General features: G+C 44.0%; 1 protein-coding gene across 1 annotated transcript; it reads right to left on the reverse strand.

The window, feature by feature from the left end:
- Positions 1 to 1133: 1133 nt before the first annotated feature.
- Positions 1134 to 21090, reverse strand: LOC115391547 (acyl-coenzyme A thioesterase 5-like). The gene is made up of 10 exons (XM_030095823.1): positions 20895 to 21090; positions 20714 to 20813; positions 20441 to 20631; positions 20164 to 20333; positions 14716 to 14835; positions 8089 to 8171; positions 5258 to 5351; positions 3767 to 3847; positions 1370 to 1514; positions 1134 to 1270 (listed from the first exon to the last, which is right to left on the reverse strand). Exons 1-10 carry the CDS (start codon positions 21088 to 21090, stop codon positions 1134 to 1136), a joined length of 1317 nt encoding a protein of 438 aa, XP_029951683.1.
- Positions 21091 to 27759: the final 6669 nt, after the last annotated feature.

Here is a 27759-nt window from a genome sequence, read left to right on the forward strand (position 1 = left end):
GCCATCCTTGAACCCAGATCCAAGCCGCTCCTGTATGCAGACATCCACACACCGGTCCAGAAGGGGGCAGCGAACCACGTCTATTGCCAAGTGAAGCACAACGGTCTGGTCATAGTTTGACAGGCACAGTGTGTAACCACAACGTCACAGGGTGGTTCCAACAGTGTCAGCCACATTAAAGAGACACAAAATCACTCACGTAAGAACAACATTTTATTTAATCGCCTTCCTCTTCCTACTGGCGTGGTTGGAGAAGGAAGAAGAGAGCCCGAGGAGAGTGTCTTTCCTTGGTCAAGATCTTTCACACAAAATAAGAATGACCTCAGGGCCAATGATAATTTGTAAGAATTACGGAGGCTGTCTGTGACGTTAGTCCTGTCCAAATGCGGTATTTGGCCAAACACCAACGTTCTGCGACAAGAAAGCCGTCTGAATCTGCACCTCAGTGATTGGGGTGTATTTTATTAGGGGCTTTTTTTGTTGTCGTTTTTAATAATTTTATTCTCCTTTTTTCCTGGTTGAATAACGGAGGCTGAGGATCCCAGATGGACACACCCATTTGTAAAAGATGCATTTCAAGACAAAACTGGTCAAAGAAATTGTTTAGGGTTAGCAGGGCCAACTGGTCATCAAGGGTAAGTGGGGGCAAGACCACCTGGTGCTACCAGAAAGGTAGCAACCGCCAGTGACTAACAGCTGAGCGAGCAAGCTAACAGCTGACTGAGACGTCAGTTGCTAAGCTAACAGCATGCTGCTTGTACAAAGTGCGCACCTGAAAGCAGCAGGTGCTCGTATGACACAACAGGTTATTCACCGACGCAGAAGTTTTCAAATGGGGTAATGGAGGCAGTTTTGGAGGAGCTGAATACTGACAAGAAAATGGATGATGTTACTGCCTTTGTGAAACAGGTGCTTCAGATTTTCACAGTCATCTGGGGGGCCAGACATTATTGTTCTTGGACTAGTTTTGGTCCGCGGTCCACCAGTTGCCAGCCACTGTTTTAGAGAATCATCTGCTGAACACAAACAGCTTAAATCACGATAGTTCCGACTTTGACAGTGTTCATCACAATAATTCATCTAATTCAAAATAAGACCATGGATTTCCTGCAAATGATCAAGTTTTATTTCAGTTAAAGGTAGGAAACAGACATTCCACCAGGTCGAGTTCCACCGAACAGATTCACCCTGAGAAAGAGCAGCATCTTCTTCCAGGAGTCCTCTTGAGCTCTGGAATGTGCCGCCGTCTGTCCGCCACACAGAACCATCACTTCACACAGAGGAAACAGGAATCAGTGCTTCAGTGGTGGATTTTAATCCAGATTATCTGCCTGTAGAGTTTATTAGTCAGAAACTGTCAAGAACCTACCTGTGCTGCGACGTGTGGTGGCTGATCTGAATTTGGTGGCTCGAATGTGTGGCGTGTATGGGGGTTCAATCAGGTGACCTGCGTCAGGGTAGGACAGGATGGTCAGCAGATGGCTGTTCCCTGCTCGCTCCATCATATCCTTCATCTGGAAAACAGGAATTCAGTTTAACAAGAAACACTGGAAAATCATTTCCCTTTAAAAACAGCATTGATTTCCACTGTTTCTAAAGTGGCATTTAATAAACATCATAAAACAAAAGTCAGGACTATGGCATGTTCTGTTAGCCTTGGTTCAGAGGAAAAGTCAAGATGCCACCGGCGTACGTGAACAGAAGCTCATTTTTATAACTGTCAGGACCGGAGGATGTACTCAAATGCAAACACCAACAAAAATCAAAAATCCTAATCAATCAATCAAATTTTATTTATATAGCACTTTACAACAACCCAGGTTGATCAAAGTGCTGAACATGAGTAAAAAACATGAGTAAAAAACAAATATATATAAAATGTCAGTTCATTACATCAAGTAAAATCTCAACAGTCAAAAGCTGACCTAAACAAATAAGTCCTTAGCCTGGCCTTGAACAGGGGCAGGTCCATTATGGAGCGTAAAAGCCTCAGTATGCTTCCCCGTCGCAGTGACGCCGTGTACGTAGCACCCTACGCAGCGCCTACGCCGGGGCTTGACGTGCACCTTCCGAAAATCCTGACTTCGCGTCGAGGCGACGCGTGGTGATGTAAACGTCGAGGGCTGTGATTGGTCCGCTTTAGTGTTGTTTATAGAATGAAGTAGAACTCACCCCAAATGCTTTTCTGATCTGAACAGTGCTTCGGGAGAAATTTAGATCCAAAATTGAGCAGCGCACATCCCAATACTGTTAGCAGTGTTAGCACTGTTAGCAGACAGGGCTATGTGTATAGCCGCTCCTGAAACGGCTTTAATCCTCCAAAAGCTCATTAGTTTCACCAATATTTCATCATGGTCCACTCACGCCACTCCTCCACGACAGCCCGGTGTCGCCAGATATGTCATATATGCAGATATATGTTCGGTAAGTGCACGTGTGTCTAGATACGTACGTCAAGAAATCTATGTCTATAGATCTATGTCTAGGTAAAGCCGGAGCTACGGAAGCCGCATTGTTGTTGTGACTGCTAGCAGCTTGGCGGTGAAATTGCAGAGGAGGGTGTTCCCTTGACGCAGAAGCAAGATATGTTCAGTAGCGGCGTAGGGTTGCCGGCATAGGAACGACGTCGCTGCGACCGGGAAGCATGCTGAGGCCTTAACTCCAGAGGCATAGAGTTCCAGAGTTTGGGCCCGGCCACTGCACTAATGACCACTAATGCCACTAATGACCAAAATAAAGTCCTAGAGATCACAGGAGATCATGAAGAGATACTGAAAAGTCCAAACATGCAGAACCCATACTGTTCATCTGTGTTGGTAGCTCTTCAGGGTCTCAAACAACCAAAACAATCAAAACGTAATCCGAGTGGATTTTGGATCAAATCTTGAAAATGGGTTGTTCAAAAGGGAAAGAAGGATTCAGAAATCGGTTTAGATCATGTAATTCAATCCTAGTTTTAATCCGGGTCAGACCTTCCATTTGTGTTGTTAGAAACATTTCAGTAGGATCTGGATGAATTTCATCAAAAACAACAGGACTATCCTAATCCCAACAGGGCATTTCATTAAGAAAATGGAGCAAAACTCGAAAATTCGCAAAAAAAAATTCATTTATATACTGGGGGGATTCAAATGAAGAGGCCCATGAGCACAAGCAACTGTGCTACATAGAACTGGCAGCTGATGCTCAATAAAGAAGGTGTAAAGCGAAAATCTATCCAGTTGAAGTGGCATCCAGAGGTTTTGTGGCTTGCTCCACCACCAAGCTTCCGTCACTGGACACAAGTTGTGGCTCATCACCCTGCAGTTGGACACCTTTGATGAGGATAATGAATATGAAAGGGCCAAATGCCTCCTGATTCAAAGCTACACTACTGTGTCCCAAGATTTACATCCTTGCCATATCAGACACAGCTCCCACACCACTCTCAATATCTATACAAACCTTTTATGTATTTAAGCACTAAACTTTGTCATTCTACATTTGGAGAACACTGCTCATGCTACTTTGGTTATGAAGCAGTTGTTGGTTGAGGATGTGGTTTCTCTTTCTTATCACAATAAATGGATCCATAATGTGATCAGCAGCTGAACTGTCTGGTTTTCAGCTCGCCCAGAACAAAAACTATCAGAACTATACTGATTACCATGGTAGCTCTTCACAAGGTGGTTCCTCTTTGTTTTGCAGAACAGATTGGTGAATTCTACATCAGCTCTTTCCTCCATGCTGGTGTCCACAAAGAAGGTTGTCTTATTGCCAAACTTACATCGTTTGCAGCCTCTTGGGCGGCCCAGCTCATATCGTCCTCACCAACGATGAGCAGCAGAGGACACTGCAGTCGTCCCACCTGCACAGACAAAAGCCACGCTGATGGTCAATGTCCATCAAGATGATGTTGCTACCATGTCACTCCCCTCAGTGGTCTTCTTACATGAGGAGAGGAAGAACAACAACTTCTTCTACTGTCATGAAGAGCAGTGGTGGATGTATGTTTGCAAAGCACTGCACCGTAAAGTTTTGGGGGGGGGGGGCAGAGCCACATGGAGCACAAGTGCCACACACATTCTCTTACACGGATTTTGAGTATCTCTCTTCATTGCATCACATGATAAAGTATCTGTATTATTGTCAAAATACATTTTTCACATCAGTTCAGAGATTACTTAATCTCCACAACTTTCTTACCTGTACTGGATTTGCTGTTTATGAATGCTCCTAAAAAATATCTGAAGAGATTGCACTAGGTGTATCACTGTGCTCTACATTTTACCACTGGTTGTGGATACGGAGTCCATCACTGCTGTACACTGCTGCAAACCGCCCCTCCCTGTCTGTTGATAAGATTCACACTGGCAACGCCATAAACCTGTTCTCGGGCTTCTTCCTTCATATCTGACCAGGTCAAGAAATCACGTTGGACTGCCGTCCCAGGATTTTCTCTGTTCTCAGAGTCAGAACAGAACTGGGTAAGACAGCTTTCAAATATGCCCCCCCATGACGTGCTGCAGGTGCATCGTTTTTTTATTTATAGTTTTCTTTTTTTTTTACGTTCAAGTATTTTATGAATATTTACTCTGTTTTTATGGATCTTGTGTCTTCCGTTATTTTTTTTGGAAGTAATTATCTTTTTCCTTTTTTCGGGTTTCATTTTGATTGCGCCGCGCCGCCGTGCTATAAATAGCGGCGTTGGAGGTGGTGCGCTCTCTCTCCTCGCTCCACCCGTCATGCCCGGCACGGCCCGGTCTCCGGTTTGTTTGGCAAGCATGGTGCTGGCCACGGCATGCTAGCCAGTCAGCTGGCTTTGTGTTTTGTTGATCGCTGTCTTTTGTTTGTCCAGGTGTGTCCAGCCGTCCCGTTTTTGCATTTCCTTTGAATTGGGTTTAATTGGGGTTTTCTTGCCTTAGTTTGGACGAGGGATCAGTTTCTACGGCTGCATAGCAGAATATAACTATTCTTTTTGTCAGCCTGCTGCTGACATGCCAGGCCCCTCTTGTAAAAGAGATTTGAAATCTCAATGAAGCTTTTAACCTCATTAAATAAATGATATAAAAATAAGATAGAGCACCCTAACCCTATTCTGTCAGGCGTTTCTACATTCAGAATCACCAAAAACACTGCAACTTTATGACTATGGAAATGACCAAAACTTTTACTGTTCCTGCCCGTTTTAATGATGGCTCAGAATTTGTCCTTGCAGCAGTTTCTGTGATTTTGAAGGACATGCTTGTGCTTGGCTCAACTTGCTGGTCATACTCACATCCACTTTCTTTGAAGAGTCTGAGGTGATGGGCAGCACCAGATCTCGGTAGATTTCCTGGTTCTCCTTATTGATACGGATCTTACCTGCATTTCTGGTTCAAAAAAAAAAAAAAAAAAGGAACAGGGAGAATTATACATCTATAAAAGAAACTTGTGTTTATCAAAGGATAGATCTAAGACTTTGTCATGTGACTTTGAGAAAGTCAGTGAACAGGGATAAGAAAAAGTTTGTGAATGTCAACATTTTTTAAAATTGAAAGTTGAGTTGTTGATGAAGAACACAGAGCGACAGATTAAAGCTCGTGTCCGGAGTTTCCGTTTGTTTCCAATGTATGTATCATTTTTTAATAGAGCTTAAATGTGTTATTCTGGTTTGATAAAAATTTATTTATGAGCCCCACCTTCGTCTCATAGACCCCCATGTGATCCGAAAAAGTGCCGGTCAGCGTCAGCCAATAGATTTCGAGCTTCCGCATTCTCGTGTTGTCAATCAAAGTGTGCACGCAGCCAGAGAGCACGCGCACTCGCCCAGGCAGAGGTGAGTTAGCTCCGCAGCAGCCGCCCTGCTTACCTCGGATATATCCACTGTCTGCTGAACATCCACAGTAAACAGCTAAATATGTAGGATGCTGTAGGATTCGGAGGCTCTCATTTTCACCCGACAGATAATAGTGTGCACAACTAAAGGGGCGTGGCTTGGTCGCTCATGAAAGCAGAGGGAGGGCGGAACCTCGAGACGTTGGATGAAAAAAAACCTCTTTCAAAACTCCGGACACGAGCTTTAAAGGCACCACATAAAAACTCCACCGTAAATTAAACACCTTTATGACCATACTACGGTGGCTACAAAGTACTGAAATAAATCCATTTGGCTTCTGAAAAACTTCAATCACCTTTTTGAGCAGGGGCGTCCATTTCTGGACCTCTCGGGCTGTGTTCCGGCTGCAGCACAACTCAATCTAATGCCGTCATCCTCAAGCTTGTAAGAAACTCCACTGATGAGTCTTCATTGCAATCACGTGTGCTGTAACTGGGAGAAAGCTAAAGCATGCAGGACTTCAGCCCTCGAGGACCGAGTTTGGACACCCCTGCTTCGGAAGGACCAGGCAGACCTGAGACCTGAATCTAACCTGGTCCTGATAATGAGACTCAGCTTAAGCAGTTCTGTCAGGTATGAACAGCCTGAAGAGCTCTTTGAATTTTATGCCATGACACTGGGAATCTAAATGCATTTTTGGACCCCAGACACAGCTCAAACATTCCTATTCTTACATAGTTGTCATGACAATCATGATTAGTTTCCGTCTGAACAGGCTCAGGGTGTCCTTCTGGTGGCCGTGGATCCACCATACTGGCTCTGGTTTTATGTTACCCCAGGATTACCACCCAGCCGACAAGGTGCTGGCTTGACTGCTGCTACTAGTCCCGAGCTAAAACACGCCAGCTAGAAGAAGCAGCGAACAGCTATCACCAGCTAGCACAGGGGTCTCAAACTGCAGTCCTCGAGGGCCACAAACCTGCATGTTTTCCATGTCTCCCTGCTTCAACACAATTGAATCTCATCACCACGTACAGCAGGAAGCCTGAAAACGAGCCTCATTACAATCAGCTGTGTTGAAGCAGGGAGACATGGAAAACATGCATGTTTGCGGCCCTCGAGGACTGGAGTTTGAGACCCCTGAGCTAGCAGAAGCCAACAACACACTACCCAGCACATCAGCAAGCGGTGGATCGCAGCCGATATCACCGACACCAAGTCGTCACCCGATTGCACTGCAACACGAGAACCAGGAAACTTGTCCAGTAAGGAGCAACGTCAGAAACTGCATCATGGCGCCTAAAGGAAAGCTTCCTCAAAGCCCAACAAAGCAAGTGTCACACCATCATGTGAATGAACTGCTGCAACAGAGAGAGAAGTTCACAGCACCGCAATCATCCACAGGCTGAAATCTTTAAAATGTGTGAATCCATGCTTGTGGTAACTAACAAAGTGGATTATCTGGAGAGCCAATCCAGAATAACAGTCTAGTCACCGATGGGATTGAGGAATCAATGGGACAGACCTGGGCAGAAACAGAGGGAAAAGTAAGAAGAATGTCCGACAGAAGAGAAAACAACTTCTGCCAGAAATGAAAGCTGCTGGAGGAAGAGGGGACGTTGCCTGTCTCAGATAAGACAAACTGATTATTCCCCCAGGGAAGCAGATCTCCAGATCAACGGGTAAAAGACTCATTCTGTGCCTGTACAACTCCACACATCCACTGTAATCAATCCAAATACACTTCTGTTCCATTTTTCTCTCAGCCATGACTGACAATCTCAACCTATTTCTAATGAACACTGGACAAACTGATCTACAGTGGGATAACTTCCAAATCAAATCTATCAATCTTCAAAGCATCGAAAACTTTAAGTCAGTTCAAATATCCTTTTAACATCACTGCAGTTTCAGAAACATTGTTAAACTGTGACCGGGGAATTGATTTTGTGACTTAAGGTTATGAGATGGTCGATACAAACAAGAGTGGAAGTGAAGTGGCTTTGTAGATAAGAATCTGCAATTCAAGGTGGTGAAAAATTTTCAACAGAAATAAATAGTGTCTTAGAATGTATCGCTATTCGCTATTAACAGATGGAGAAAAAGAAAACATTACTGGGAGCTGCATACAGAGCACCAAACTCCATAGACTCATTTAATGGATGGAGGAAAATCTTTCAGGAGTAAATTAAAAAGTCTTGTTCGTTTGTGATTTCAACACAGACCTGTTAAATCCAAACATCAAGGTCACTGATGAAGCTTAAGAAAATCATTTCAGAGGATCTACTTACTCTCCAAACAAGTTGATAATGCCTTCAAAGTCTTTGTCAACCGGCTGCACATGACTCCCGCTGATACACACCACGCATCTCAGCTGGGAGAAACACACTTATTCACACAGAAGCAGGTGGCACAACAAAGCTGGTCAGTGTGTTGTTTTGTTTGTTTTTTGTGAAAAAATACCAATTAGAAACAAAAACACAGTCCAGCCCTACATATTAACCCAAAGACTTCTCAAACCTTTTGAACTGAGATCATCATGACGAGCTGTGTTACATGCCCACTTTTGTGTCAGTTTGAATTGGTTCCAATAGAGAGCTCAGAATTTGTCATTTACATGAACGCTGAATGAAGTGATCAGATTGGTGTGTTGGTTTTCATGAACCAAGAACGATCAATCCCAGAAGGCTTTGCACTGCGACATTGGCTGGAGGTGATATTCACTCATAATCCCACATCCAATGGGCAGTTTTCCTTGTAAGTTAGCCTGTTTTCAATACTTTGAGTTTGAACCACCAAAAGTCATTGAAGTGTGGTGTGCAAAAGTATTCTTTTCAATACTTTGTGAAGCCATCGCTACAGCTGCAGTGACAGCTGCAGGTCTTTCAGGGTCGTCTGTCAGCTTTGATGAACGAGAGGCTGAAATCTCATTCTTCTTTGTAAAATTGCTCAAACTCAGATTGGATGGAGAGTGTCTGAACAGCACATTTGAAGTCATGTCAAACCCTTTCTGTTGGATGAAGGTGTAAACTTGAATGAATGAATGAATGAATGAATGAATGAATGAATGAATTTATTTGTTTCAAACATGCAAACCATAATTCAAAATTGAAAAGTCATCTAAATAGCGACTTCGTAAAGCAGACATCAATCAAAACAGACATCAATTCAAACAAAATATACCAAACATAAAGAACATAGATGCCATCCTACATGTCTGAAAAGGAGTGGGAAGAAGCAGAGCTTATTTAATCCCACCCCCTCTCCCAATTGAAACTTATCATTATCAGTTTCCTGTGTCAGATCAGTAACATATCATAAATTCCAAAGACAAAGAAAACATCTTCAAATTAGTTGATTTCCTTAAGGTCGTAATTCTTTAGTATCGATTCTTTTATTTTTTTCTTAAATATCCTCATGCTTGAACATTTTTTCAGATCTGGACTTAAGTTGTTCCAAAGTTTTACACCTGAAACGGAGACACAAAAGCTTTTCATTGTCGATCTGTGTTTGGGAATAAGAAATTTGCAACCAATGTCTCTGAGATGATAAACATTATATGGATGATGAAAGTGCTTTTGAATGTTTTCTGGCAAGGAGTTTTGCTGTGCTCTGTACATGAGTTGAGCTATTTGAAATTCTACAATGTCCTGAAACTTTAGTGTTTTGGATTTAAGAAACAGTATATTTGTATGGTCAAAATAACCAGCTTTATGAATTATTCTTATGGCTTCTTTTGCAAAAGCGAGATTTGCAATGTTGAGCTTTTATAGTTGCTTCCCCATATCTCAGCGCAATAGCTCAGATATGGTAACACCAAGGAACAATACAATATATGTAACGATTTGTGGTCGAGAAGATACTTTACCTTATACATAATTGAGATATTTTTTGCAAGTTTATTTTCAATATATTTAATATGCTCTTTCCAACTTATCTGCTGATCAATAATTACACCCAGAAATTTTGTTTTGTGTATTCTTTCAATTAAAATTCCGTCTATTTGTACTTGGACATTAGTTTGTTTGTTACGCTTACCAAAAATCATAAGTTTGGTTTTACTCAGATTAAGTGTCAATTTATTAGAGTCAAACCAGAATTTAATTTTTTTCATTTCCATATTCATTAAATGTAACAAGTCCTCCAGGTTTTCACCTGAGCAAAACATATTTGTGTCATCAGCAAAAAATACCATTTTTAAAAGCCTTGAAGCTTTGCACAGATCATTAATATAAAGGTTAAACAATTTCGGGCCCAATACTGACCCCTGGGGGACTCCGTGAGAAATGTTCAAGCATGAAGATTTGAAGTTGCCCATCTTCACAAACTGCTGTCTGTTGCTGAGGTAACTTTTGACCCAATTCAAAGTAACTCCTCTAATACCATATCTTTCCAGTTTGATTGTTAAAATATTGTGGTCAATGGTATCAAAAGCTTTTTTTAAGTCAATGAATATTCCAGCCGTGTATTTTTTATTGTCAATAGCGTTTGTTATTTCTTCAGTTGTATCAATTATTGCCATGGATGTTGACCGATTTTTCCTAAAACCATATTGGCCGTCGGTTAATATATTATATTTTTGAATAAAGGACTCCAGTCTGGCATCGAATAGCTTTTCTAATATTTTTGAAAATTGTGATAAAAGAGCTATAGGACGATAGTTTGTGAAGAGGTGCATGTCTGAGTTTTTATAAAGGGGAGTGACCTTTGCTGTTTTCATTTCAAGAGGAAATTTACCAGATGAAAATGACAAATTGAATATATATGTTAAAGGCTTTGCAATCCCCTCAATAACCCATTTCACAGTTTTCATATCAATTTCATCACAATCGGTCGACACTTTTGACTTACACTTTGAAACAATATTGATTACTTCCCTCTCATCTACATCTGCAAGAAACATAGAGTTGCTCTTCCTTTCGATTAAAGAGTAATCTGGACTCGCGGAACGAGAGATTTCACCTGCTAATTTTGGTCCAATGCCGACAAAGTATTCGTTAAACTTGTTAGCAATTTGATTCATATCATCAAGTGTTTTGTTTTTATCAGTAAAATAAGAGGGATAAGTGCGTTTCATAGAGTTTTCATTTTTTATAATGGAGTTTAGAACACGCCACATGCCTTGTACATTGTTTCTATTGTTTTCTAGTAGTGTGTGGTAATACTCCTTCGCAGCATTCCGCATTATGGTTGTCAATTTATTTTTATATTTCTTATATTTACATTCAGCTTCAAGTGTTCTTGTTTTAATGAAATCTTTATAAAGTTTATTTTTCTTTTTACATGCATTTCTTATTCCTCCAGTGATCCACGGATAATTCTTAAACTTTGTATTTGTTTTTAATTGTTTTAAAGGACAATGTTTTTCAAATAATGTTTTAAACAAGTTCAAAAATGTGGCATAGGCTCGATCAACATCATTACAGCAGTAAATCTCATTCCAATTTTGCACAAGCAGATCTGTTTTTAGGGCATTAAGAGTCTCTATTGTCTTTATTCTTTTCCAGACTGTGTTGCTGTCGTTCACTTGTCGTTTATAGTCATCATTATAAATTGTAAATATCGTTAGGTGATCACTGATGTCAGTAACTAGAAGCCCACTTACAGAATTAATACTTATGTCGTTTGTAAATATATTGTCAATCAAAGAGGCACTTTCAGTAGTTATTCTAGTAGGTCTTATGATTTTGGGGTACAAATTTAGGCAATACATGGTGTTCAGAAAATCATTTGTGGGTTTGTGTTCATTTACATTTAACAAATTAATGTTAAAATCTCCACAGATATACACGGTTTTATCAAAAGTATGCAAGAAAGTGGATTCAATCCAGTTATTAAAGACTTCAAGGCTTGTACCAGGTGCCCTGTACACACAGCTAATTATGACGTTCTTCTTTTTTCTATTACAGAGTTCGATTGAGATGCACTCCAAAACATTTTCAATGACAGTAGTCATTCTCTCAACAACTTTATATTGTAGAGAGCTTTCAATGAAGATGGCTGCACCGCCTCCTGTTTTATTTGGTCTGTTGATATATTGTAGTTCGTAACCATCCAAGCTAAAATCAGATCCTCTGTCAGTATTCATCCACGTTTCAGTCACCGCTATGATGTTGAATGGATTAGTGAAGTGGCTAAGATATTCCTTGATATGGCCAAAGTTAGCATATAGGCTTCTGCTATTGAAATGTATCAGAGACAGTTTCCCTTTGATGTCTATGCTCTGATTGAACTGATTTTCAGTGTAGTATCTGCAGTTGACTTCAGAAGAGAGAAAGTTATGATCAGGGTCTATATTATAATCAAAGTCATTACGTTTCCTCGATAAGGCAGTGTTCAGTTCCAGTGTTTGTTCCGACATCATATTTGTCTGTGAGGAGCTGTCTGTTTCAGGTAATTGTGCCATGGATATTGTCTGTGATGCAGGTTACCTTACATACACACTGATCATATGTATTGATCCAACTCCTCCAGTTTCCTGATGACCAAGACTTTTGCCTCTTCTGGTGTTCCCTTTAATTTGATGAATACTTTGCAGTTGGTTGTCCATGTACTTTGAATCTTTCCTTGTTTTCTCAAGGCTCTGGCTTTCCAAGCAATTTCTGCGTTGACTTTTGTCAGGTGTTCATTCATAAACACGTTGGTTCCCTTTAATTTCCTGCCCTGTTTCAACAAGGCGATCTTGTCTTTTCTGTTTACAAATCTCATTATTATGGTTGGCTTGTGATCTCTGCTCCGTTTGGGCAACAAGTGGCAGGCCTCGATGCCGTCGCAGTCCACAGAAATGCCTCTGGACTCCAAAAAAGCAGCTACCTGGCGCTCAGTAGAGTGCGCTTCGTCCGCGCTCTCCCCTGCGGTGTCGTCGGGGGTCACGGCGCGGGCATAGGACCGGGGTTTGATGTGAATCCCTGTAACGATCACGTCGTTCATCCTCGTATATTGCTCGAGGTCCGCCACCCTGGACTCCAGTTGTGAAATGCGCTTGTCCTTTTCCTCGCATTGTAAGCGCAGCGCTTTTACCTCGCCGACCAACTTTAAGATGTCCTCCTGATTCTTTTTCACAGCAGAAACATCCATAATGAGGGCATCCAGCGACTGCTTAAGGTCGCTAACTTCCTCTGAGGATGGACTTTTCTTCGGTGGCATTTGCTCGGGATTGAAAAATTAGATGCGCCGCTCAGCTGTTTAGCGCAGTCAGCTGTAGCACGCTGACAGGTGCCCAGCAGCTTGCAGGCTGCCAGCAAACGTCCAAAGTAGCGCAATCCGCTCTCCAAATGTTCATTAAAATCCCGAGCAACAGTCAGACTTGCTGCACAGTCAAGCGCATGAACTCCTTTGCGAGAAAAAATGATTTTTAGTTAGTTTAGTTTGGAAAATGACTTGATCAGTATGAGCACCGCGCGTGCAGACTGACAGACAGGAAACAGCTGACGATAGCCGCAACTTGAAATGGTCCAATCTAATACCTGAACATGCTTCCATCTAAACCTTCCATTGTAGCTCTGCTGGATGTTTCAGCTGGTTTTCTTGCTGAAGGTGAACCTCCGACAGTCTCAGGCCACCTCTTCAGACTCAAGCATTGTCCTGGATCTGTCTCCGTCCATCTGAGCTGCCTCTCTGTTTCTCCTGAAGAAATGCATCCTCACAACATGCGACTGCCTTCATCATGATGTGTTCAGGGTGATGTGCACTGCTAGTTTTCCCACTATGAATGAACAACATTTGGAAAAGATCTAATTGTGACTCTTCTGACAGAATTTGCAATTTTGAGTCAAGTTACAAGCACCTTCTCTTGGGTAGCTGCCAGCTGGCAGGTAAACACTGATACAACAAGCAGGCTCAGGGACCTGGTTCTGCCTCCAGGTACAAATAGTCTTGTGTGCCACTGGTCTTAAAACTAGTCAGGATGTGTTTGAGGGTCGCTGGAGTTGGTCAGGGATCACAGGTTGGGTCTTTGCTATATCAGTGCTAGAGGTTTTTTGGAGATCGAAGCACATCAGTTGTAATGATAAAACTGATGATACACGCGTCCATCTCCCAGAGATCCCTCCAGCTGATTCTTCTTCTCCCTGGGCCGTCCCACCTTGTCCATTGTCCCTGCCTGACAGGACAGACGGTCTTTGCACTTCTTTCTCCTGACGGCACACCTGCTCCATCACCATTTTCCTCCTGCACTCTAGCCTGCTGCACTGCCTTGAATGGTGTGCATTTCAGTTCATCTAGCAAAGCTAAAGCCATCAGGAGTCACTTCAGAACCCTGAAGCCCATTTCACACAGGATGCGTTGTGGCACCATTGCAGCTTCGTTGGGTCACGCAGTAATAGCCGCAGGGAATAGCCCGCATTGAAATTAACGGCTGTATTCACACAGGATGTAGTTTACTTGCAGAACAATGCAGTGCAGCAGCAAGTGATGCACAGAGATTCTATTTTCTCTGCGTGGTGTAGGCTGCAGTCGTGGTCAGAGTGGTCATGCCATCCATGTTTGCTTGGATAGCTGGATCTTGTTCTAAGTTCACTTGCCCCCCTCCACCCAACTTGAGGCCCTGATAATGACCTCCAAGGTCAATTTAAAGGCCAAGCGTGACATTGTACTGCCTGCCTAGACTATATATCATTCTCCATGTATCATTATCATGTGAAAAAATGTGACAAAGTTCAACTATGAATCCTTTACAGGCCATTGTAATTTGACAAGAAGTCTCCAGACAACGTCCCCAATCGCATCAATGCTCTGATTTAAAAGACATTTCAGACGTTACTGAGAAGTCTCTGAGGGTTTATAAGAAGATTGGAAATGGAAGAAGTTGAGGACTTTCAACTTGGGTTGAGATAGTGTGCTATAACTGTTGTTTGGGGAAACTTTTTGTTGTCCCTGTGATGAAGGCTAAGAGGACAATAGATTTCCTCTGAAGATACCTTCATAACTTCGGAGTAAGCAGCCATTCTGAGGGTGATAGTTGTGCCCAAAGAAAATCCCAGCATGGCGATTCTGCTCCCAAGGATCTGAGGATGCTCCTGCAGGAATTTGTATGCAGTCTGTTATCAAAAGAAAAGGTTAATCAAGTGTTTGTCTGGCCACATCTTAGTTATTCCAACAAGCAAGCTAATGATGTGAGAGAGACCTTTGACCCCAAGATGTCCTGCTGAGTGTCAGGTGAATTTCATAAATAACATTCGTTAACTGATCAGTACAATATTGCTTTGCAGGATCTGATTTCGTAGTTGCCATTATTTATTAGAATGAACTACTCAAGCCAACCTGTAAAGAGTGAACTGCTGACACCAGATTGTCTTTTCCTTTTTATATTTGTCAATATTGGTTGTTCCTCCATTTCTTGTGATTTCAGACTTCAGTTTTAGCTGTTTTTACCATTTCAAATACTGTAAACAATACTTTCAAAAAAAATCTTAACACGGAAATAAAAACCACTGTTTTCATTAACAGTGAAATTATAAATTAAGAGGATTAGAATTCACACAGGAACACATTAGGAATGTTCATTAAGCTGCAGTCTGACATGTTTTTTATAGGTTTACAGAGATTCAGAGAAGTTCAATGCAACAAATAGGAGAAAATATTGCTTACATTCTCCGTTTGTGTCTTCACAGACCGCAAACAATTCCTTATTTGATCGCATCGTTCAACTTCCCAAGTGATTATACACTCATCGAGTCAGGGTACTTTTATTGTCAACAGTGTCACATTTTTGCCTTTAGAAACCATGTTTGGCATTGAGTCCTTTTAAAAACTATTCAATTGTGTAAATATAATAGAAATAATTGGTTATATCGCTTGTTTTGTTTTGAAACATGTCAACAACTTATTGGTTGACATTTTGCAGAAAGTCAAGAGAGTTTCAGAGATAATCTTATTTCATTTCTCTTGTCTGAGAAACTCTGAAGGCCAAATCTTTCAAGCGGAAAACCAATCCCAGGAGCTTCAACTTTCTTCTTAGCATTTCCAGTTCCTCTTTCAGGACCCCCATTATCTCTGTCAACGGGTAAATGAAGTAGAGCTGAGCGATATGACCTCAAATCAATATCACAACATATTGAGCAGTTCATCTTGAGTTATAAACGTTCACCATTTAATCACAACTTTTTACTGTGCTGCAGTAAGCTACAATTCTGACAGTTTAATTCATCAAAATTAGGGTACACGACATAACTATGTATCCTAACTTTCACAGCAACAGAGGTCCAAATCCAACAGAACTACGCTGTGAATGGAAACTCCTCTCTGCGGGAGATGATGAAGGAAAAAAAATTCTACTGACTAGAATTTAGTGAAAGACTATGAGAAATTATTCTCTGTCTACTATCCTTGTAGCCTGGCATGCCAGACTGACTTTATATATATTTGTTACACACATACAGAGACAGTCTGGTACCGCGCCATTGGGGCAGCATTTCAAACTGGCAACGAGAGGCGGGACTATTGAGCGGAGAGAACCAATCCAAGAAACAAGGCTGTGACATAATGACAATGCGACGTACACAGCGCTCCGTTGTAGTCGTTTTGTAGTCCAAAACATGAGATTGTGGCATGGAGTTTTATGTCCGTTTTATCCCCAAAAACCACCGGACGCTAAAACGCCCCGCCAGCGTCTTATTCCTGAAGTCAACGCACACCGGGAGCGCAGTGCAGCGCCATTTAGAAGCGGCGACCTGAAAGGAATCACCAGCGCCATGGCGCGCACCTGCGTGTGATCCGTCATTACACCGGCGCTTCTGGGACGCGGCGTGGCGCTTTCGCGTCCAGTGGAATTTGGGGGCTGAAAGAAAAGGCTTCAGAGCAGATTCTTGCTCTGGTTTCAGAGAGAAATTCAGTTCATTCAAAACTTCAGACAGAGCCGTGGTAAAACCTCGCTGTGTCGCGGCCGCCATCATGATTGTTTTGGGGGAGGTATAATATGACGCAATGCTAACTCCCGCCTCCCGTGGGTGATGATTGGCCCGACAGAAAGTTTGCCGGGCAGAAGTCAGATTCAAACGGCGCGGCCGTTATATGGCCTTATTAAGGGGATGTTGATCAGTGGACCTCTTTTTTAAAGGGACTGTATCATGCAAAATTCACTTTTTGTATGTTTTAACCTTGTTATATAGTTATGTACTCACCTAAAACACCCCCAAAGCGTTTTTTTTCCTTCGTGCCTGCGTGTTTAAGCTTTCCCAGTGTTTGTGCTGCTCAGAGAGGCAGCCCCTCCCGCACCCGTGAAAACGCTCTGTTTTCCCACGTTCACGTCACACTGTGAAGATGGCTCCCCTGAGCCCCCCTCCCGCAGGCCCTCGGCAATCAGCGTTGCTGCTTTTTGTAACTCCGATTTCGAGGATAAACTTTGACCATCGTCTGAAAGCAACAGTCAAGCAAGAGCAAGAGTCTGAAGTGTCTGAAGGGTCTGCGCTTGGTGAGTTTCTCACAGGAAAAGACGTTTTTGCGTGTGGAGAAGCTAGAGTTAAAGAGCTAAAGCTAGCTAGCGTATTTGTTTTGAAGCGCTGATTGGTTGAAGTACGCTGTCAGTCAAAGTCCACAGGGGGAGAGGCGGGATTTTCAGTGAAACAGAGCGTTTTCTCTTCCGGGTTTCAGAATTAGCCCCAGAAAATCTTTTATTTCACACAAAATTACTTTTCCTTAGCGCCAAAAATAAACTGTTACCATGTTAATGCCATTTCTAGTTTTTGGACTAGCTAAAAAAGCACGATACAGCTCCTTTAAACCTGTAAACAATATTAAATAGTCTGATACCAATGTGAAACGACGCCAAAGTGTCAAGTAATGCGGTTCATGTCTTTTCCCGCAAGCCCTGAAAAATGTTCTGACTGGCTGTGAAGGCTCTGTTTTACCAAGTTTTTTTCAAGCCGGGACCGTTGTGACGTAGATGTGATCCGGGCTTCCTTATATGGTCATGCTCAGACTCGGCCCTGGCTTCTCTGTGCGTGCTGTGCGTGTGTTGGTGTTAGATCCAGAGAACATGGCTCCCAGAAAATATTTATTTGGATGTTCTGGAAAGGCAGTTTTATTTGGCTTTCCTGAAGACGAAATCGGCCAGGCAGTAGTGGAAATTATTTCTTTTTCCAGGTCAGAAGACGACAAATACTCCAGTCTTTGTCTGCCAACGGCATTTTGCACGGCACTGTTTTCAAGCGGTAAGTTGGAACTTTTCAGTGTCCTGTGTTTATTTTGTGTTAGCTATAAAAGTTATTTTAGATGGTAAGGTTGGGTGCTGGACGAAATCATCAGAAGATTTCAGAATCGCGTGTTTGAGTGTGTATTTCCTTAAAAGTGGAGTGCGCAATTGAGGGAAGTGAGTGAATTTTTTACTTCTGGGGGATCATACAGAGGCTCTGGGAGGTAATATGACTGTAAAGACACCTTTTTAAAGTGAATATTCCATAATATGACTCCTTTAAACAGGAGTTGGAGTCACGTGGTGCAGCGTCTCAGAGGGACATAGGGTCAGCTACTTCCCGAAAAGTCATTTCTGTCTCAGTGTACACAACAAGTTTGTGCTGAACTCCATGTGTATGAACCTCCATCTGAGTGGGAGGCTGCGCACCTCTGGCTGACGTCACTCTGGTGAGTGTTTTCCGTGTTGGTGAAGCTTGCCGAAGCTTGCGAGCGACTGAAGTACTTGCTGTCTCTCTCTTGCTATTACTGTTAATTCACGAAGCCATCAAAAAATCGGGGTTATTTACGCCCCCGGGGTTACTTTCGCCCCCGATTGACCAGTGATCTCTCGTGAATTACATCTCTTCTCCGCCGTTAGCGCCACCGGCGTGCTAACTAGCTTAGCGTGCTAACTAGCTTGGTCCGCCGGGACCGCTATGGCGTCTTCCCCTCTGTCTTCTTTTCTTTCCTGCTCAGTGTGCCGTATGTTGAGTCAGAACCCTGCCTCCCTTGACGATAGGGGTATTTGCGTTAAGCGCAGTGTATTGACAGCGCTGGAGGCCAGGGTAACCGAGTTAGAGGAGCGGCTGCGCAGATGTGAGGGGCAGGGCAGCGCTAGCTACAGCGAGGTAGCGGCAGGGCTCGCAGTCCGCTCCCGCAGTGAGAGGAATGTTAGCAAGCCTAGCCCCGCAGCATGTCCCGAGCAGCCGGGGCAAGACCAGGACCGGTTTGTGACAGTCCGGAGGAAGGCTAGTGCTAAGCACCGCCACGTAGCACTCCAAGAACCGCTTCACGTCTGCAATAGGTTCTCTCCCCTCAGCGACGACACACCGGCTGAACTGGACACGCTGGTGATTGGCAGCTCTATAGTTAGAGACGTGAAGCTGCCAGCGGTGAAGGTTAGGTGTTACCTGGGGGCCAGAGTGGGTGACATCGAGGGGAACCTTAGGCTTTTAAAACAGGAAGGTAGGAGATTCCGTCGAGTCGTGATTCACGCAAGCGGTAATGATGCCCGGCGGAGACAATCAGAGGTGCTCAAATTACAAGTAGCCTCGGTGTGTGAATTGGCTAAGTCGATGTCTGATGCTGTAATATTCTCTGGTCCCCTGCCCAATTTGGTCAATGATGAAATGTATAGCCGACTTTCATCATTCAATCGCTGGTTGTCTGGATGAAGTAAAGAAAACGGAGTTATTTTTCTAAACAACTGGTGCACCTTCTGGGGAAAGCCTGGGCTCATTTGCAGGGACGGCATCCACCCAACTTTGGATGGTGCAGCCCTTTTAGCTCGCAATATGGCTGATCGGCTTCGTACCCTAAATTGACAATCCAGCTATGAGCCCCGGGCGCAGAGCAGTCGTGTAGAACGCTCCTCTGTTGATCTTGTTGATCCCGTCACTAATCCTGCTCCCACTGCTGGGATCCGTGGTTCTTGTGCTGGACCGTCCAACGGACTGTACTCAACATAGTCCGAGGCTTTACTTTTTATTGTCTCATGCTAGCTGTTGCCAAAGCTGTCCGTCCCTGGGAGAGGGATCCCTCCATACTGTGGTTCTCCCCAAGATTTCTTCTTTTCCCACTGGGTTTTTGGAGTTTTTTTCTTGCTGGATGTGAGGGTCTAAGGCGGTGGTTGCTTCGTTTTGTCTCGTTACTGTGAAATTGACATATTAATATTATGCTTATTCACTGTTTTCATTTTTACCAATAAATGTAACATCTTGAAGCCCTCTGAGGTAACTGTTGTTGTGATACTGGGCTATACAAAAATAAATTGATTGATTGATTGATTGATTGAACCCTTACACCAGGTCAAATGTTTTTGGAGGTAATATAACCAGACAGCAATTTATCATCTTCTGACCTTTTACAACAGGAAAGCCAACAAGACGACCAGAGACGTCTGAGTTTTGGATATTTGAAGTTTCACAGAGTGATCAAAATCATCAGAAGCTGCATTGTGTGGAAACAAGATTTACCTCGAAGTACTGGAGGTTCACCATCTCTCCTGTTTCTTTGGTAAACATTGGGGTCAGGTAGTCGATGGTCAAAGCAGCAATGCCGTGTGAGGCCAGCAGCGCCGCACGATACTCCACCAGCTGGCCCCCACCCCCCCAGAGGTCCATGATAGCAGGAAATGGTCCAGGTCCTTCACACAGGTCAACATGGGTCAGATCATCATTTTGTGGACATGATAATGAACAAAGGTGATGTTAAAAGGCTTTTCCTAAGTTCTTGTCCTTCCTCTGGTCCAACCTGGGGGCAGGAAGAGGGTTGCGGTGAGTCCATTCTTTGGGACCGGGATCCTGCGGACACCAGGCGCCATGTCCCAGCGCTCCACCAAGACACTGGCAAGAGGGACAAGATCTGCAAAGCCCTCTCTCCTGTGACCCTCGTACACCGACACTGTCATCAACATGGGCTCCTGGACATTTTTCTTCCGCAACCTGAGGAAAGACCAGCCGGTTACTGATACATGGTTCAATCCTGGAGAACATCATCTGCACACATTCAGCCCAGATGGTCTACCTGAGTCCAGGTTGGCTGCCTGGAACTGGTCTGAGGCTCCACAGTAGACCCATCGGTTCAATTCCAGAATATGTTCCTCCCAGACTGCAGTCCTCAGACACTGAAGTGGAAAGGAACACAGACTAGACAATATTTTCTTTTGAACTCCCCCTTATTTAGGTCCATGTGGAGAATTTCATACCGTTCACTCTGCCGGTGGCATCAGAAATGTAGTGAGCAAACGCATCCCAACCATGACCGTCCTCACACTGGTGCAAGGCGTAAACAGTCAGCTCACAACCAGGAGGGGCATGCTGGACCAGGATGACAAACTGCTCGTCCATGAGTCCCCGAGACGGATTCACCGACAGCTGGACACAACGATGCTTCTCGTCCATCCTGAACTGAACAAAGACACATCAGCAAAAGACAGCAAAATGTGGCCAAAACCTTGCACACTGCTGTCGAGTTTTATTTCTTTCAACACAACTTGTTGGATCATAACTTGACCTCTGTGACCTCCAGAGTCCTACATATTGTACATAAAAGTTGCCCAGCCTTGATGATCCAGAGAACAAAATTCAGACAGACTTATACGGTGGTGGGTGGGCACCATACTTCTCTCTGAACAGTCAGAATATAACAGTTTAAAATACAGTCTGTTTAGTTATTTTTTATACAAACATCTACATGCTATAGTTTAGAGTAAAGCTGAAAGATACTAAACATAAAATGCTGTTACCAACTATTGACATCACAACATAATAATAAACCCTTCATTTTATCGTGTTCGTTCATGTTAATGACTCATCAGATTAGACAGAAATTAAACATGGAGTTCCACAGAGTTCTGTCTTTGGACCTGTACATTTCACAATATACATCCTTTTAAACAGAATATTATCAGGAAACTCGTGGTGTGACAGTCAATGAATAAGTCGTTCTTTTGAACAGCTCTTCAAGTGAACGACAAGAGCCGGTTCACAGCTCGAGTGCTGGGACGTACAGGTCAGCCTGTCCAAACAGGCTGTCCAAAGTGTACTCATAACATGAAAATGCAAGTGTACAGGAGCACCTTTGGTTGTGCCTGGGCAGATCGAGCAGAGGATTCTTATCACCAATGTCATTAAACATATCCTGCAGATGTGTTGTGACATTCTCATGTTTGTTGTTATGAATTTAATCAACTTGACGTTAGGACTGCACTGTTTGATAATCAACTGATATAGAAAAGTGTGTTTTTGTTGATCTGAAATTTATTTTGTCATGAATTTGGTGTTCAAAGAACATAGGTTATTTTTTCTCAGTTCATGCACTTTGAGTTTGTGAAGATGATTTATGTTTTCATGAATCTGTATTCAAAGTAAAGCAGATCTGACAGCTTCTGGCATGAGAAAATGAATCTTGCCTATGTGTTTGTGCGCGTGCAAGCATGCAGATCCTGATACAAGTGTGGGTTTTTCCTGGCCTCAACCACATTAAATCTGCTACAGCAGTTTAACAATCAGTTCCAAAACATGTTTTCACCTCAAATCTCTGCAGCCAAAAGTCCACATTTTACTCACAAAAACATTTACTTTCCATTTAGGCTCTGCATCATGAGAAGAGCTCACACAGAAATCACATAAATGTGTGTTTAACGAACATACTCGTTTTTCATGGACTCACGACTGCACAGAAACATGTATGAATCACTTACTTTGCCCACCTGCCTCTTGCCTTCAGCTCTCCTCTGTGGACACTTCTCTGGAAGCTGCCCCAGCTGAATTCAACTCTCCAAATCAGCAACTCCACTCCCCCAGCTGGGTTGCCAGATTGAGCTCAAAGACCAGCTGAAATCCCCACAAAGCAATTAAAGAAAAACACCTGAATGCAATCAAGACAGAACACATATCAGTCATCACCAATCATCAATTAATGCATCTGAAAAGAAACATTTCTTTTTTTTTTTTTCGTAGAACTGACAATTGACAGAGATGGAAATACAAGATTTATATCAGGCTAGAAAGTGATTACACGTTTTCAGTGAAAACACTCAGATAATTTAAGATATCAGCTACTGCGAATGTGTAATTTCCCAGTAAAATGTTATTCACTCTCAAAAAACAAGCCCGCCCACACACCCACACACCCACACACACACACACACATACACACACACACACACACACACACACACACACACACGCCACAAGACGAGAGCATGTTCTTTACTAAAGCTGTCAAACTGCTGAACTCTGACCCCCAACTCCATCTACATCCCCTCACTGCCACACAGTGACTGAACTGTTGGAAAAAACAACATTCATCTGTATTTACTGCACAATCACCTTCTTCACTGACTCTCATTTATATATTTTCTTATTTTTTGTATTCATTTTGTTTTTTTTAAATTTTTTTTATTGTACTCTAACTCAGGGAGTACCACCGTAATCTGATAGTATTGTCTGAAGCTCTGCTGTGCCATCGACAACCTAGACGGGGCGCTGTTAACTGGGAGAGGTGCCAAATTGCTGATTTTTTTTTTTTTTTTTTTTTGCAGGTGAATCACCATTTTTCAGCGAATTCAATTGTGGAGTGGGGTACAACGTGCTTTGATATCACCAGCACCCCTGCAACATGGGACCACAGATTTAGAGCCAAGAAGCCAAGACCACAGACATCACCACGATTCTCTGACAATCACGATGTTTCATCTGGGACAGCTGAAAATCGCAGAGTTCGTACAGGTCTTAAAGTCAGTGTTTCAGACTTAGGTCCTCAGGCTCCCATGTTCAACATGTTTCTGATGTTTCTCTCTTCCAACTCATTCTGCAGAAGTTGATGACAAACAGATCATTTAAATCAGGTGTGTTGTAAGAAGTAAACTTCGAAAACATGTTGGACACCATGGGGCCTGAGCACCAGGGTTGAGAAACACTGATCTTAGTCATTGAGATTAAAGTCATCATTGGATTTATTTATTGATTTATTTTTGTAGACAGTTGAAAGTTGATTGTTTTATTTGCCCTTCTCACATTTGTTCTGATCTGTGTTGTCCATCAATTACTTAAACTTTGTGGAGATTTTAGTAAACTATTATGAATTCCCAAACTTTTTGGAGTCGGGGTTGTATAAATTGTGGCGAATTTGCAGTAGCCAGCTAGACACCGGACATCTGTGATGTACTGGAGGACAGGGTCACCCAGCCCAACATTTGGACTGGTTTTTATTGGGCTGGACCAGCTTTATGTTGTGATTGGGCTGAGAACAGTGAGTCAAATCTGGCAACCCTGACGACAAGTAGTCTGGGAAAAATAAATCGGTATGTTTACATACACACTGGAGGGTAGGAGGGTAGGGGGTCGGGGGGACGAGCCACATAAGAATGATAGGAAAACTGACACAAGGGGGTGAGAGAAGGGTGAGAGAAGGTGAAAGAGAAGGGAAGACGGCACATGAGGAAAGGGAGATACACAGAGGACTCAGGGGAGAACTGCAGGCCCAGGGGGAGACGTGAAATTACTCTTCACAACGTAGTTCCCAACATTTGTTTTGCAGAACAGATCAGTAAATTTTCATCAGCTCTTTCCTCCATATCGGTATTCATAAAGAAGTTTCTACTTCGTGTGGTGCTTAGCCCACCTACGGGCTTCACTATTGGTATCCTACCAAGGCGGAGGCCGTAGGGATAAATGTACCCCCAGCTGGACAGGCTGACAAGATTGGCGCGGAAGAGGAAGCAGGCAGGCCGTACCGCAAGTACCGCCACACCAAGCCCCCAAGACACTGACGTCAAGCATCTTCGCACCGAGGCTCTGACCGCACACGTGTCCAAGTAAAACCGTGACACAACATCAACAGAGCACGCAAACACCAGTCAAGACTCCCACATCAGCAGGGAAAACAGCAGTCAGCCAGGCCAACGATCCCATTCACTTAAGGGACAGGACCCCTGTCCTTGCTTAAGATCGACATGGCCACAGAATCTGCGCACATATCCACAAGATCGGAGCGCACAAAAGTGGACGCCGAAGCCCGAGAAGCAGCCTGGCAGATCTCACCCACAGTGACACCTCTGCACAGAGCCGCTGAGGTGGAGACACCACACATGGAATGGGCCCGAACCACGGGGCTCCACGCCCCCTGGCTCCAAATCCCACAAACAGCTGGTCCGTAGTGCGGAAGCTAGCTGTACGCTCAACATAACAACGGAGAACCCTGACCGGACACAGCAACCACAGACGAACCAGGCGAGGTGCAAAGAGCGCCCTGATCCGGATCACCCTCGAACAAAAATCCAAAGTGGTAACCTTGGGGTGAAAGGCCAGGTTAGGCCAGAGATGAAACAGTCCACCATCCTGGCTGAAAGACAAGCAGGAGGAGAGGACAAAAAGGGTGCAGAGATCCCCAACCCTTTTGGCAGAGGCCAGAGCCAAAAGGAGGGCAGCCTTGAAGGACAGAAAACGGAAATCCGCCTGCTCCAAAGGCTCGAAAGCCCCCCCCCCCCCCCCCCCCCCCCCCCGACGCCCTCCGACAAGTTGTGGAGGTCCCAGGGGTGAAAGTAAGGTAAGATTCTTGCAGGAACTGTGCAAAAAAATGTTTTTTGACATCCTTGAAAGCATAATGTTTTTTTAATTGTTTGAATGTTACTTTGAATGTTTAAATGTAATACATGTTGTGACGGTGGCGGTGATCTCTTCACAACAGAGCCAACGATCAACGAGGACTGCTGCCCCTTAGCTCAACCAAAGCTTTTATTGTTGTTGCAGTTAATGTAGACTGGGAGCATGTCGCTCACACCAAACAATGCTGGCACAGAGGCCAGCTCACTCTCCACCGACCCTTCTCACTGTTGGTCCAACATAACGGAAATGAAACTTAACATAAAAAGACCGGAAAAAAGGCATCAACACATAGAAAAGCAATAACTTAACACACCTATAAAAAAACGAAGTCCATTTTAACACATTTTAACACAAAAAACATCTTGAAATGGCCCGAACAATCCCCTCCCATGATGCCTTGTGGCACCAAACAGTATGGCGGCCCCCGCCACTATATATATATATATATATATATATATATATATATATATATATATATATATATATATGTAGTTTTTAGTTAAATGTTTTTTTAAATTTTTCTTTGCATTTTTGACCTGTCCTGGTTGTCTCTTGAGACGGGGACGGGGGGAGTGTCCTTACATCACCTAAGCAACCAGCCATCCAATGAAAAGAACGCATTGAGTTTACCTCACTTCCACGTGTGCTTGTTTGCGGAAGGAGTGATGCTGCTGCATGACAGAGAGATGGAGAATATTTTACGACGCGTGAACCCTCACAATTTATTACTTGTGGATTTATGTTTTGTTTATTTTGCAAAAATGACGACCCTGTTGTCTGCAAAAAACACACAACAGTGGACATTGGATTAACGTTACGCTACAGCGAGTGACTGCCGTTACAAGCTGCAACCTGTCACGGTAAGCAAGTGCTCCAGTGCTCGTCAGGCGCATTAACCTTGTTCAACACGTCACAGAAGATGTAGTCTGGAGATGAGTTTTATGTATTCATCAATTTTACACTTATTTCGGTATAATTTGCTTGAAAAAAAGAAAGGGCTTGCTTTGTATGCATGAGTGACAGTTGCTTTTCAGAGGCGTTCCGGGGCGTTCCAGTAGAAGAGGCCAGTATATTTCTTACCGGCACGGCGTTCCGGTGCGTTCCGGCTTACTTTCACCTATGGGAGGTCCTACGGGGGAACCACATGTCTGAGGGGGGCCTCAGCCTACATGCACCTCGCAATAAACCACTTCACCAGCGGGAGCGCCTGAAGCCTTCATGGCCCGTCGTGATGGCCGATGCAAACACCGCGAGGGTGGATGCACAGCAGCCGCTATCCAGCAACCCCTGCAAAAACTCCAGACCCCACGTGTCGCGCTCTCAAAGAGGACATGTAAAGATCTGCCCATAGCAGGATCTCCGCCGCCTTGCGATGCAGGGGAGGGGATCTGGTCCCCCCCTGTCTTTTCAAGTAGGCCACCACCGTGGTGTTGTCTGACCTGACCAAAACATGTTTGCCCTGCATCCTGGGCTGTGAGTGGGCGTGGACTCCCAGACACTGCCCACTGTGGAGTGGCCTAAAGTGCCACCCCAACCTGCGAGTGACACATCCTGAACATCTCGATGTGATGCGAAACGCAGCCCATGGGAACTCCTTGCTGGAGAAGACCCGGGTTCAGGCAGAACTCAAGGTCCTTGCGCGCCTGCGGCAGAATCAAGACCTTCCTGTTCCTGTCCCACACTGAAAATAGGTGGAGGCGACTGAACCATCTCTGGAGCCTGCGCATGTGAAGGAGACTGAGGCCCACCATGGGGTGGGCCGCAGCCATCATTCCCAGAATGGCCCTCGCCTGGTGGACCCACACCACGGGTGAGGCAGTCAGGGCCAGGAGCGAGCTTCGTCTCTCCCTGGAGGGACGAGCCTTCGTGGTCACTGCGTCCAATCCCAGGAACAGACAGATTGTCTGCTGGGCTGGGAGAAACGCGCTCTTGTCCTTGTTCACCACGAACCCAAGGCATTTGACGTGGTGGAGAACGTGGGCCGTGTTTTCTACAGCCTCCTGACGAGAGGACGCTAGTATCAGCCAGTCGTCGATGTAGGTGAGAATCCTCAGACCACGACGGAGGGGCTCCAGTGGAGCCTCGACACATTTGGAGAAGGTCAGCGAAGTGATGGAATAGCCGAAAGGGAGGCGGTCGTACTGAAAACACCGGTCTCCAATGGCAAACCTGAGGAACTTCCTGTGCCTCATCAAGATGGGATATGAAAATAGGCATCCCTGAGGTCGATCGACATCATCCAATCCCCAGGGCAGACGCTTTCCAGGAGGTGTTTGACAGTCAGCATGCAGAACCTCTAGGTGGTCACGTGAGTGTTGAGGAAGTCCAGGATAGGTCTTACTGTTCCCTTTTTCTTGGGAAAAAGGAAAAAGGGAAGTAGAAGCCCGAGTGCACCTCCTCCATGCTCAACTCCTCCTCGCGAACCTGACGGAGGAGGGTGGGTGAAAGGCACAGGGGAGG

The sequence above is a fragment of the Salarias fasciatus genome, chromosome 7, assembly GCF_902148845.1.
Source record: "Salarias fasciatus chromosome 7, fSalaFa1.1, whole genome shotgun sequence".
NCBI lineage: Eukaryota > Metazoa > Chordata > Actinopteri > Blenniiformes > Blenniidae > Salarias > Salarias fasciatus.